Below are 14273 nucleotides of genomic sequence, written 5' to 3'. Positions count from 1 at the left end.
AAAATTGTGTAAATTGCACAAATAAATCAACTGTGTGATTCCATAAAAAATAGAGATAGCAATTTCACAAATAAAGGAATAATTCGTAATGAGTAATAAAAAAACTGTGTTCAAGGACAAATTGTTTCCACCCCATTTCCATCTCTTTTTCTCTTTGAGACAATCATGTTTCTTACATACCTTGTTGTGAGTTGAATATTTTGACTGCAGACACATGTTAATGAGCGCTACTTTGTTAGTCACAGATCATGGCTCCTTGGCCTGAGGTGGAAAAGCCTGAAACCAATAACTATATAGGGGATTCTTCCAAACAAAACCAGAACATGCCTGCAAAAGAAGGAGAAAATCATAAAGGTAGTGTGTGCTCACCTGTGAGTTACAGGGATATATAAGTTTGGGGCTTTTGGGGGAAGGTTGAAGATAATTAATTCTTTTTTTTGTGTTCTATTTCATCAGGCAATGTAGCTTCCCTTGGAAACAAAGGGGAAATTCAACCTGCATTTTCCACAACAGCCTTGATAGATGAGGCAAGGCCAGAAGAAGAAGACCCATGGGCTCTGCCAGAACTGCAGGACACTGGGGTCAAGTGGTCAGGTAGCCATTTCTCAGTATACAAGCTACATTTTTTTTCCATCACTTCTGCTCTGTTTGTCTAAATTATTTTTCTGAAGTGATAGATTTTGGAGAACTGAATTTCTGATCTGAGCATTCAGGTTTTCAGATGTAGCCTTTACATTCTTTGTGCCAGTGTCCCCACTGGTAAAATATTATATTTGCTCAGATGAGAAGAATCTGGAAATCATGCTGCTTACTGTACTTAAAGCATGAGAAAATATACAGAAAACAATCCAAAAGTAATGGGATCTTATTTTCAGGCTCCTATAGTTCTTCTTTACTGAGTTAGGATAGATGGGTAAAACCAAGGATCAATCTCAGATTTCATAAAGCCTTTGTATTATATCAAAAGCTTTTAACTATAATGGTTCATTAGTTAAAATTTGATTAAGAAGAACATTCTTTTGGATTTAATCACACACTAGGGTCACAACACTGTCCTTGACTCCATAGTCTCTGCTTGAGTGCTAAACAGTTCCAGTGAGAACACCGGATACATCAAACACATTTTTATGTATAACTTATTTGTTTTGCAGAACTGGATAGAAAAGGGAAAATCATTCGTGTATTGTACGGGATAGGGAAGTTTATTCTCTTGCTTGGATTACTCTACTTATTCGTGTGTTCCCTGGATGTGCTGAGCTCTGCTTTTCAACTGGTAGGAGGTATGAAAATACTTCTAAAATATCGAGAATAAGCTATGAATGAGACAGTAAACCTCATCTGAGTGACCAGATTTGAAGCTTTCATCTTCAAGAATGTACTTAATACATTTATACATGCAGATATAGATTCAGAAGGAAGCATTTATGATTGAAGATTGACCTTCCTTGAAAGGGGCCTTTGTTTCTCAAATTCCAAAGTGTTGATGATGTTAGGGATTATTGGCCTGGACTTCTTAGGAAGTTCCTGATACTTTAGTGACAGTTCACACAAATACACCTGTGCATAAATCTGTCTCATGTGAAATTCATTTCAACAGGAAGAAATAAGAAAATTGTATCCTTGATCAAAGCATTCAGCACTGAAATGCCTCAAAAATCCTTTGAAAATGAAAACTACTGAAGTGTATTTTTTACATTTACCTATCTCCAAGAGTGAAATTCTGCTCATGGATTCAGAGGTGGTGATCAGAGAAATATGTGGGTTTCTGTGTAGTTATTCTGGATTTTTAGCACCACAGAAAACTACAGAAACAGAAGTGGGCACTGAATTACTCAGAATTAATAAAATAGTTTTTGGTAGTAACCAAAAACATTAAGGCAGTAATAGCATTTGAATCTCTGTTCGTGTGTTTTTTTATTCTATAGTCTTTCCTTTGATGGAGATGGTTATATACAGTTCTCTGCAGAGCTCACCAGAGCTTTTTCAGTTGCTGAAATGAAAGAATATAAAATATTCTCTGTTATCTGAGAAGCTGGGAGTTCAGGACCTGAATTAGGATCCCTGGGCCACCTCACCTTGTCCCATCTTTCAGCTGGCGAGCATGGCCACATACCTATCATTTTAAATGGTTGAATGTTCTTTAATCAAATGCTCTGCTAATTCCTTTACCTGGCACTTCCCTGACTCTAAGAATATCTTTTCATAGGTAAAGCAGCTGGGGACATTTTTCAAGATGACTCCGTGTTGTCTAATCCAGTTGCAGGACTGGTGATTGGGGTTCTGGTGACCGTTATGGTCCAGAGCTCCAGCACTTCTTCATCTATTGTGGTCAGCATGGTGTCCTCCACGTGTAAGTCTAGTTACGGTATCTTACTAGAAATTACCCATAAATCTCAGTGCAGGGTGCACCCCTATCTTTCTTGAAACTGTAGAAACTTTGGGTATAAGAGTCAGGACTGCACGAAAGATTTTCACAGCTGTTGCTCTGATATTAAATTAGAAAAAAAAAAAAAAGCCCTGCAGAAAAAGGTGTCCATAACTGTAATGAAAAGCATTGGATCCTTTGGCATTGAATGCATTAGCTTTTGAAGTATCTGAATATGTTCCTCATATTCAGATACTGAATACCAGCTACTGAACGTCATTTGTTTTTGTGGCATCATTTCAAAATCCTGCAGTAAGTAGGATAATGCCTGGGAAAGAAGAGACTTTCTCTTAATCTGGCCCCTTACCATGCAGTGAAAGGAGACAACCATGTGCTGCAGATTCAGTGAGGGTCACCAGGCTGGTGCTACATTCCCAAGGGGCTTGATTAAAGCAAACATATCTGGATCGGAGTGCCTAATCCCACTGGTGTCAAGGGAAATCATGGTCCCTATGACATTAATAGATGTTAATTTTCACTGGATCAAATAGTTTGCTGATGCTCTGATTCTTTCATTCAGTGTTTCATTTTCTGCTTTCTAGTGCTGACAGTTCGATCGGCTATTCCTATCATAATGGGGGCGAATATTGGCACTTCGGTAACAAACACAATTGTGGCACTCATGCAAGCTGGGGACAGGAATGAATTTAGAAGGTACTGTACTTAAAGTTTAGCTCTGAAAAGTTTATTTTCTTCCTCCTTAACAGTTTTTCTTCTATATTTCCTGTCACTATTACAGCCATTCAGCCATTCTGTTGTCCAAAATTTGAATGTCTGGTTAGAAAAGTTGCAAGCAAACTTCTAAAGCAGCTTTAATGACCTATTAATACAGCAAATTTAAGTCATTTAGCATTTTACCACTTACCTCAATGAAGGTAAAAAACAGGTCCTATTTTGCTTTGCCATCAGAAAAAATGACGGCATTTCTGTAATATTCTGCTTTATAAACTGTCAGCTTTGAAAGGATAGCAAGTTCTAAGCTGTCATCATTCCTCACATATGTGTCATTATAGTCAAAGTGTAATACTGTATAAATATATGGCTTCATATAATTGAAGAAAAGCATACTGGGTTCCTTTAAAAGGTTTGTGTTTTTGTAAGTCTGCCTTTTTTAATACGATCTCACAGAAAGGCAAATTTTCAAACTGCTCCCACTGTTCCACCTACCTTTCATTATTGCTTTGTTATGGGAGGGTTGTRCAGAAAGTTAATATTACACTAATTTTGACCTGTTGTCTACTGTCCTTAAGAGAGACCCTGAAATTTCAAGGTTTTTGAAGTGCATAGTAAGCAAGATCTGATAAGCGTAGGGAAATTAATATTTCCACTATCAAATATATACAGTGACAACTTTTAGATTGTCACTTGACATTAGTACTGAGAGAGCTTATAGCCTACTGGAGTTAGGCAGTAAACTTGGGAGCGATATGAAACTTTGGTACCTTGTTATTCATGACACAACCAGACATATGAAATACACCTAGCCAAAAGCATATTTCTCTGAGTTTTACTGTCCTGAATCTTTCATTTTGCTAGCCTTTGACACTTAAATTGCAGTGTCAAAGTAGCCTATTAGTATCCGGGCAGCAAAAAAAGGGAAAAAAAAGCTGGCTACCATTAATGATTAAAATATTTTCTCTGTGGTAGCATTGTCAATTCTGCTGGCCTGCTCTGAACGTTCCCCCTCAAGCAATTTGTCATGGGGAGCCAAAGTTACAGGATTAGCATTTCAAGGAATGTTTCCTCTTCCTTCACAGCACTTGATTTCAGGTGTTACATTGTAAAACAAATACAGGCAGATTGCACAGAACTAAGAGGACCCTAAGAAGCTGTTAAGAACAGGGGAAAGATTGCCCCTGAGGAAACAGCTGTGCCTGTTCAGGCTATGGAAAGGAAGCTGGGAGGGACATGTACAGTAACGGTTTGCAGGAACACGTGAGAGGGCTACAAAGAGCATCTTCCTGCATRAGCCAGGGAGAACAGCTCCTGGGGCAACTCCCAGTTAAGCATTAAATATGCAACAAGAAGGGGTGAGAGGCAAAACGAATGGAGGCTGTACAATGACTTCTTTCTTCAGTCAGGTAGTCTTGGCAGTCTTCTGTTACTTTGTTTTGTCTTTTCTAGCTTGTCTTGTTTCAGTCCCTTGACTTGGGCCCCTTGTGCAAAAAAATTAGTGCTCTATAACAAAGCAGCTCTCTTCTTCTGTGACCCTAGAAATTAAATAATTCCCACCTTGAAATGGGCTTCTTTCTCACCCCTGTGGTTTCATCCTAACTGATGTTGTGCATATGTTGCTTAATTAAAAGCAGCTCTGTTTTTTTATTTCTTCTTGCAGGGCCTTTGCTGGAGCTACAATCCATGATTTCTTTAACTGGCTTGCTGTGTTTGCATTGCTGCCCATTGAAGTTGTTTCAGGTTATCTTTACCATCTCACCAATGTTATAGTTGAGTCTTTTCATCTTGAAAGTGGTGATGATGCCCCTGAGCTACTAAAAGTTATCACAGACCCTTTTACAAAGCTCATCATTGAGGTAGGCTTTCTCTCACTTCATTTGAAGCTGCTTATTTGGTTGTTACGACTGGTCAAACTTCTCTGGGTCCTTGGGGTTAAAGCTCATTAGCAGATAGAATCTTTCTTTTATTCACATTTCATAAAGCCACAGCTCAATATTTCCTGTTTCTGTTTCCCCCAAATTTCACCTTAATGATGATAAGCCTAACTAGGAGGACTGGGGAGGCAGACTGAGGGCAAACACATGGGATGGCAACCTGTTGCCTAGACACTGGCAGATATTTGAGACACCCTAACACATCAAGAAGATCTGCACAGGCCTTGAAGAGGTGACACAGAAATTTTTGGAAACACACCAGTCTGGAGGGGCAGCTGGAGACCAGAGGAGCTCACAGCTCCTAAAATGACAGTAAAAACTTATAGTTAGACAGATGTGTCAGTGTAGTTTATTCAATAGGATGGGTAAGATGAGGGGGTAGGTGATCTGAGGAGACTGAGGCAGGGTATGAGTGTTCGTGTGTGCAGAGCTGTACCTTTCTCCGTGAGTAAATCCCCTCCCTGTTGGGTAGCAGGTCCAGCATCAGAGATGGTCATGCAGACCTGGCATGGTTGAGCAGGCATCTTGCTTCCAAAGGGAGTTATTTGAGTAGAGGTGAACAGAAATATGTGATGCAAGTTAGAATAATGATTCTTTTTTTCCCCCTCCTTTAGCTTGATAAATCAGTAATAAATGCAATTGCTACAAATGATGAAGCCGCAAAAAACAAAAGCCTGGTAAAGATTTGGTGCGTAACTGAAACCAATACGGTGAGTATTATGTTAAATTAGTTGTTAGGCTCCTCAGGAAATATATTACTGATCTGTAGTTGACAGTCCTTATTATAGGATTGTGAAATTAGATTTTTAAATGAGCATTTCTTTTGCAGCAGAAAAAGAATGAAAACAATTTAATATAGTTTTTGCTCCACTTAAACGAAGCATGTCATGCCAATGGTGAGCATGACCTGGTTGCTTTTATTACCGTGCAGCCCCTTGCTTATCAGAACTGGCAGTTTGGAACAAAGTYTTTCACTCCTTTCAAATCCAAATGCCTTTAAACCCTGATACTCCTACTGACTCCCTGAAAGTGGAAAAATTCTGCAATATGGTCACAATAAAACCTTTTTTCACCCACTATTTATCTATCTGATCTAACCAGCTTTAGGTTTATGTGTGTTAGGGTGATCTGCTGGCGCTTGGTTATTTCATCTTTCTTGGAAAACTGCCCTCAGGCAAAGCTTCTGTGGTGCTAAATCCTGTTGCTCTTCACCCAAGCAACACCGTAGCTTGAAGGCATCTGTCGCTCAGATTGACATTAATGAATATTTTGGTAGACTATGGAGCTAAGTGTTTGGTTTGTGTTCTTCTGCTAACTAACAATTAGAGCATTAAATAGCCCTTGGATYGCTAACGAGACTGTTCCACTTGTTATTATGCATATAAAAGTAATTCCTAAAGTCCCAAGACAGAAGATACTTAGGGGCATGCAGCTGAGAGATTAAAATTAAGTGCTTGGGTTTTTAGAGGAGCCCAACTCCTATTGAATGACGATCTGGATGGCCAGTGAAACACTAGCTTGGGAGAGTGCCAGGAGTGGAGCTGCACTAATATGGAGCTCTGCTCAGGTTACCCGGCTGAGGAGCTGAGTATTTCCTCTCGGGTGAAGCAGCGTGCTTACGCAGATGTACTGCTTGCAGTTACCCAGCTAGCACTTTGGCTACCTCTGTGCTGCACTGCCTGGGCAGGCGTAGCCTAACTCTCAGTGAGGTCTGAGCCTCGCTCCTTCTATAGTCTCCCTGCTCTTAGAAGATAAGCAACTGCACAGAAAGTGTAGGTGCAATACAGTTTTTCTGTATGTGTTTGTACTGTGGCTATGTAACTGCTGCCCATGCACATAGACAAATTACAAGAACACATGAAACTCCTACAATTTTGAATTGAACTTGGTGGGGTGATTGAACAGACTTATGACAGGGAGAAATTTGTGCCCCCCCCCTTTTTTTATTAGTATAGGAATAAACATTTTGACTTGCTTTGAAACTAAAGTATCTGGAAGAATTTCAAGACAGCAAGAAGCAATTTTGTGTTTTATTTGTAAAGGCTGAGGTGCTCGGGTAGGCCAGTGACTATGCTCCTCACTGAAGATGTGGGGGACACTGGTTCTGCACCTGGATTTGTCCGTTTTGGATCATTCTGCATCAGCTAGAGGAGGAAAGTGCATGTGGCTCTCCGCAGGCAGTGCCCAGAGACAGAATACGATTTCTTTTATCCCATTTCTGGAAAAGAGAATAAATGAAATTCATCTTAAAACTCCTTAAAACTCCTGTTCAGCAGTGTGGTCCRCAGTACATTTGGCTGGTAACCGTTGTTGTATGGGAGTGCAGTTCAGTCAGCAAACTGTTCCCTGGTTTCTTAATCCGTGTAAGGACTTATGGACCCAGTGTCATAACATCATGTGTCTGGGCTGTGAGCTAGGGCTCTTATTAGCAAGAGCATTTTGTGGTATGAATGGGAACTCAGGTTTGCCTCAGTTCTACTAATGCTAATCATAATAATTGTAATTGGCTTTTAAATATCATTTAAGCTTTAGAAAGGAAAGCAGTAGCACCACCTTCATTTCTACAGGTAGGAAAATTGAGGCAAGAAAGGCATTGTAACCAGCTTGTAAGAGAGGTTGGACTAGTATTGTAGCCTTTGGAATCCCTGTCCTGTGCAGGCCTCACTAGACCATTAACTGCAGAGAAGAACACAGTGAAGAGGTAGAAGTCTCTTCAACCCCGGAAAGCAGTGGCTGGAACGGGAATGCCGCTTGTCCTCCAGCTGCAACCCAACATGAATCTCTTTCCATGAATCTTGACATCAGTAATGGAGGTTCTTAGCTACTGATGACTTGGTGCTATGGTTGTTATGAGGTAGCAGATTTAGGGGGTATTTTGATCTTTAAATGTTATGTGGACTTGAATAACAGAACTACCATTTTTTTAAGAACACAAAAAAATTTGCCTTGTCATTAAAGTGTTGCCATCAAGTTACACTCCTGCTTACAAATCTGTCTTCAGTTAATGAATGCTTGATTGCAGGAAAAACCTAGGAGAACTTTGCATGAGCTTTTAGTGAGGGGATGTAGCTGACTGAACTATCTGCTTTGTCTGGCAATCTTTAGACCTTGCAGAATGTCACAATTCCACCTTCAGAAAACTGCACATCTCCTGAACTTTGCTGGGCTGAAGGAAACTTGACGTGGACCATCAAAAATGTATCTGAAACGGACTATATTAGTAAATGTAAGTAGTAGAACTACTTCTCCTTTGGTAGTGTCTTTACTGAGTTATGTAATTTTTTTAATGGTATTAACAGACCATTTCACGGGTATACGCTTGTATATTTATATGTGGGACAACTGTGGGTGCAGTCAGAGCAGCCTGTGCTCTGTTATAGTTATACAGCTGGAGTTACTGGGACCATCACTGTATCTAGCTGCACATGGATCTCTTTCCATGCTCCCTGGTGTCAGTAAATGAGGTTTTCAGTATCATGTCGCTCTTGCTGTTCAGGTGACTTGGTGCTATGGTTATTTTGCTGTAGTGGTTTCTTGGATATCTCTATCCCCATGTGTGCTGTTGAGGACTTTCAGCAGCCATTTGCAGGTGCGCAGCTGTCTCTGGGGAAGAGCTGATCCACCAACCCAGCTGGGAGTGCACCAAGATTTCCTCGCATCTTTGTATTCCCCTGCCTTGCACAAAGCTGTGCGAGGTCACCCAGCTTCTGCCTGTCCTACGCATGTGACCACTGTGTATTTTATAAGCATATTTTATAATTTTATATTTATACAAGAGCCCCTGTTGCCCCTCTCAGACATAGCTTTTATGCAGCCAGGGAGGCAGCATTTTCACTCCTTTCGTCATCTCCTCGAGCCATGTGTGCTTTGGACCCATTTTCTTAGGGGAGTGCGTGAAAACCACAGATGGGCTTGGGGTCAGAAGCAGGACTGTGGCTAAGGCTGATTCCTTTTCCTTTTCTTTTTTAGGCCGGCATCTCTTTGCAGAAGCAAACCTGCCTGATCTTGCCATTGGTCTCATCCTTCTGGCTTTGTCCCTGCTTGTTCTGTGCTCCTGTTTGGTGATGATCGTTAAGCTATTAAACTCTGTGCTTAAAGGACAGGTGGCGAGCGTTATCAAGAAGACAATCAACACTGGTAATTATCTGCTTTCCCTGAAGATTGTGTTCAGGAATGACAAGGACACTGAGCACATTTATTGGTATCATGTGTGCTGGCAGATATTATAGCATAGTTTGAGGAAAGCAGTATTAAATCAAAATATACCCCTCCTCTCCAAACATTTCTTCTCCTTAGCATGTTATTTCCTTTCTTTTTAAAATCTATTAGTTAACAGCTTGCTTCTGAACGGGAGCAGATTAACAGCAACAGAGACCAAAGTCCAGGCTCTGTTTCTTTATGTATAATCATTAGCTGTTAGAAATGTAATGTTCACGTCCTCAAAAGATAGTGCTGAAGTGCTGAGACTGTGATTGCCTGCTCTGGCACAAGGCCTAGATGTTTCCTCTAGAGTAAGCTGAAAAAAAAAGTTCTTAGTGATTAATGGTCTAATTTCCTTTACTTGCTCTATTTCATTCTTTAACACTCTTCAGTAAGATAGGGCAGCCAAAAGAGCCCTTTTTTGACTGAATAGTGGTACTTCCTATGTGTGTCTATGTTATTCAGGTGATTTTCCACACTGGAATCATTTTGTGCAAACACTTTTTTTCACTCAGCTGCCTCTTCTTCATTCTCCTTGAATGAAGGGAGAGGTTAGAACCTGCAGCAGGGAAAAGCAGTCCTGGCATATTCTGAGTGTGGTAAAAGAGAGGGCTTACAGAAATGGGGAAGGCAGCAAAGTGGTCCCCATTCTGTCTTCTCTTGTTCTGGGCAAAGATCACTGACTGAATCAGAAAAGAGGGGTAGAAAGTAATCAGTTGCCAGCTACTATTTATTTGTGATCTAATCAGTGTTCCTCTTTGTCTTCCCAGCTGATTAAGTCCTGACATCTTAGCTCACTCATAAATCTGCAGACCATCAAGTTTCTCTAAGCAGTTTGCTTAGTCTTTTTTTGCAAGAGTAACAAGTGAATTTTTAGGAGGTGATCGACCTGAAACTAGTTAGGACAAATAAGCTGATTTTTGCAGGATGGGTCTTCAGTGTTTTCTGAAGATCAGATTTATGTAGCGAATGCATGGTTGCCGAAACTAAGACACTCCAGACACTTAGAAGCCATTGTGTTGAGCTCCATGGAAACATTTCCATTTTTTAATTGTATTAGAACATAAATGCTACACTGGGTGAGGACAAAGGTGTGCCAAGCCAAAGTCATGTCAAAGTGTGTCCAGTGGYGGAAGTCTGGGGAGAGACTACAAAGAACAGGGTATGTTTAGAGCAGTAGAACCAACTGTGAACCAAAATCTTGGTGTATGAGAAAATATACAAACAATATATTTACATTTTAAATGCTTAATAGTGTTTTCATTGCTATGTTATATCTTCTAAATATCTTCTAAAGATAATGTCCTCCCTCTGTTTTTTTAGATTTCCCATTTCCATTTACTTGGCTAGCTGGATACCTGGCTATGCTTGCAGGGGCTGGTATGACCTTCATTGTCCAAAGTAGTTCTGTTTTCACATCTGCTATTACACCTCTTGTTGGTAAGTTGTCTGTCAATATTGTATTCTTTATCCTTGTGTTTTATCTTCTTTATCATTCCAGAACCACTCAAACTTTTTTATTTTCTCCTAGGCATTGGTGTTATAAGCATCGAGCGTTCTTATCCCCTTACCTTAGGAGCTAACATTGGTACAACCACAACAGCTATACTTGCAGCTTTAGCAAGTCCAGGAAGTACATTAAAATATTCATTACAGGTCAGTATAAACCAATGCTTCCTTGACTTCATTTAGAAATTGTGACCTTTCTGAATGAAAACCTGATAAAATTAGCTCTAGTGCAAATATCCCATATCGGAACATGGATATTGTGCTTGATTTTGTGTGTACTGTTAATGACAACTCACTGATTCTAACAACTAGAGCAAAAAGGTTGTATTAAACCTTCCCAGAATGTTGATATATAGCAAAATCTTACTTTCATAAATTTGGCTTGAATTGAATGAATTCATTCAGAAATTGGTCAAGGTTGGCCACTTGACCCCTGAGCATGGGGTCTTTGCAATGCAGAATTTAGTGCCCACATCTCTGACAACTCTCTTAGTAAATCCTCTGTTTGGGTTGCTAATTTCTGTAAGTTCCCTTCTCAGTATCCTAATGCTGTTTGTGCTGTGTACAGGGACTCTGGTCATTTAGGTGAAGATTGTAAACCTACAAGATGGCAAGATGTTTCAGTGAGAATGGGAACATCTAATTTCTCACTGTAATTCTAATCTGAGTAGGTTTCTTTGAATTCCTTGTTGGCTCAGAAAAGTAGGCAGCTTGGCCTTGGGCACCCATTTATCTTCTCTAAAGAACATTCCAGGTAGAAGGCAATGTTTGAATGAACCCTCTACATCAAAGAGTGAAGATAATTTAGTGTTCTTTATGAATAGAGTGCATACTTTTTTTACTAGCCTCAATGAAAGCTATTGACATACATGGAAAAGCAGAAAGAAAATTATAGTAGTGATTTTATTGTCCTCAGGCAAGATAAAACAGATGTAATCATGAGAAAGTATTATCTTGATCAAGCTCAGATTTTGTGATAAGTAGCTATTTTTATAATGTACTTTAAAAATCAAAACTGTATACTTTCATGTTTGCTTTAGTTTGATAACAATTATGGAAGGAAAATAAGATAATTGGAGCAGGGAACTTACTGTTTTGTTCACACATGCTTATTTTTCCTGAGTGACTTCTGAAAGCTTGAGGAAGTAGGTGTCTCTTCACACTTATTTTTTTATAAAGAATTTTGAAGTATATTAATCAGGTGTTTATTAAAAGTCACAGAAAAACTCACATCCCAAGAATATCCTCAGTGCCATATAAACTTTTAGCTCATTTTTGGAAAATCCAGGTTTGTATCGTTAGCAATTTCTCAATGGCCTGAACACAATATCTCATTTACACTTCCCATCTTTTGGTGGAAAACTTATTGATGCAGAACTCAGTAACAAACAGTTCTCATGCCTTACTAACAACAGGCATGTTTCCTCATAGTTGTTTGGTTTGTCAGCTTTCTTTCTGATGAACTCCTTCTCTTGCAGTTGAAAGATGCATTTTAAAACTTCTGCAGTCCCAGGAGATATGTTGTCCTCTCTAGGCTTGCCTTCTTTCCAAATGCTGTGTCCTGTTTGCAGGCAGTGGATCTGTACTATGGAGGATGTATTGCTGAGTCTTTGATCCATACTAGGAAAGGCCTTGCAGTGAAATAGCATTGAAGATGGGAACAAACAAAGAGAGGAGCAAGGGAAGGAAAACTATGGAGCCTTAGTACCGCTGGAAGTTATTATTATGTGGGTAGGAGTTTTTAAAGGCATTTCAGCTATTGAGCTTCTCTAATGTTTTTGTTTCCAGATTGCCCTGTGCCACTTTTTCTTCAATGTCTCTGGGATTATTCTGTTTTACCCGCTGCCTTTTACACGGCTGCCAATCCGCATGAGCAAGAGCTTGGGAAACATAACAGCCAAGTACAGATGGTTTGCTATATTTTATCTTCTCATCTGCTTCTTTCTTTTGCCTTTGTTTGTATTTGGTCTGTCCCTGGCAGGCTGGCCAGTCCTTTTGGGTGTTTGCCTTCCCCTGCTTGCTCTCTGTATTGCTGTGGTTGTAATTAACGTTATGCAGWCGAGGAAGCCACACTCACTGCCTGAGAAGCTCCAAAACTGGGATTTCCTACCGGTCTGGATGCACTCCCTCGAGCCCTGGGACAATATGATTATGTCTACGCTCTCCTTTTGTGGGAAACACTGTTGTGGCTTCTGCAAGTGCTGCAAAGTCAACACAGAACAGGAGGGTGCCAAAGATAAGCAGCTAAAAACTATGGAGGTTTATGAAAACACCATTGCAATGGCTGATGAAGAAAGAGGTGTAAGAAGGGCACCACCTACGGCTTGTGTTGACAAAACAGGCACAAATAACACAGCCTTATAGTAGTGGATCAACTCATAATAGCAGGGATACAGCATAGGACAATAAGGCTCTTGAAAACCAGCTTGGACAATGCACTGAGGACAGAGTGAACATTTTGTTAGGTTTCAGCAGCCAGTGGTATATCACTCGTCAAGGAATGGAGTCAAACAAGCTTGACAGAGTCCCCAGAAAATCAGGTGAAAAGCTAGGGACAGATTTGCTTATAGAGGATCCATTGTGTGGTACATTCATCCAATGCTATCAGTAGCAAACTAAAGAAACCCTATGTAGTCCCATGAACAGAGGGATGAAAGGAGTGGTGAGCAATTCAAACTTAAATAAAACAAAAAACCAAAAAACCAAAATATGCTTATTGAATAGCTTCCCTGACCTGTTTGATTATTCAGCAAAAGTCACTTTATGTTACCCATAAGGCTCTGGAAAAGAAAAAAAAAACAAACAAAAAGAATCCAAATATTTTCATTTGCCTATTTGCAGTGATCAAAAAGGAAAATAGTAGTCCTAGTTTGGACAGTATCTATTCTTTATGTGTGAATGAAAAAGAAATGCTGGGACATCCTTCAGAAGCTCTGGGAGTCCTGCTATGGCATGAAGGTATGCATAAGTCCATTTTGAGCCCTCTCTGTCTCGTTTAACCCTGGGGATGGGAGTAGTCATCTTTTGTCTCAAGCTGAAGGCCAAAATGTAATTGCTGATCCCTTTGCCTGCTGAAGGTTACACACTGGGTTTGCAGACACCAGGTGACCGCTGAAGGGCTTGGTGGACTTGGGACACTGTTCTGTGGCCGTTCCTTTCTCTAGATAGTCCTCCCCAATCTGTTCCCCGTGTAACCCCAAAGGACCCGTCATGGCACAGGTGGAGGAACAGTGAAGGAATGGGGTCCAGCGGCTGGAGTGAAGGAGGAGAAAGCCACCCAAACCAGGGCTGAAGCTGAGAGATGTGTGTGCAGCTGTGGCTCCATTTCGCTGAGCCACAAAATGGCCTTTGAGAGTAGTGGTGGAGACTGGCTTTGGAGCTGCAAAAGAGGGAACCTGGAGAGCAGCATTGTGGCAAGCATGGGGCCTACGTGGTAACATTTACTGGAGAGAAAGGAGTGTTCGCTCTGCACCTTCATTGTATGCTCTGAACCACCCTCCTTGGGGATAATGTGAATTTTACTAGCAATT

At 40.4% G+C, this 14273-nt stretch overlaps 1 protein-coding gene across 1 annotated transcript; it reads left to right on the top strand.

The window, feature by feature from the left end:
* Positions 1-239: 239 nt before the first annotated feature.
* SLC34A2 (solute carrier family 34 member 2) lies at positions 240-13107 on the top strand. The gene is made up of 12 exons (XM_026071121.1): positions 240-354; positions 457-594; positions 1152-1280; positions 2207-2350; positions 2968-3079; positions 4761-4956; positions 5649-5744; positions 8140-8260; positions 9004-9171; positions 10558-10674; positions 10766-10890; positions 12532-13107. Exons 1-12 carry the CDS (start codon positions 249-251, stop codon positions 13105-13107), a joined length of 2028 nt encoding a protein of 675 aa, XP_025926906.1. The 5' UTR covers positions 240-248.
* Positions 13108-14273: the final 1166 nt, after the last annotated feature.

The sequence above is a fragment of the Apteryx rowi genome, unplaced genomic scaffold (genome assembly GCF_003343035.1).
Source record: "Apteryx rowi isolate R43461 unplaced genomic scaffold, aptRow1 scaffold_321, whole genome shotgun sequence".
Lineage (NCBI taxonomy): Eukaryota > Metazoa > Chordata > Aves > Apterygiformes > Apterygidae > Apteryx > Apteryx rowi.
Note: the sequence above shows the minus strand (reverse complement) of the source record. Positions and strands in the feature narration are given on the sequence as shown.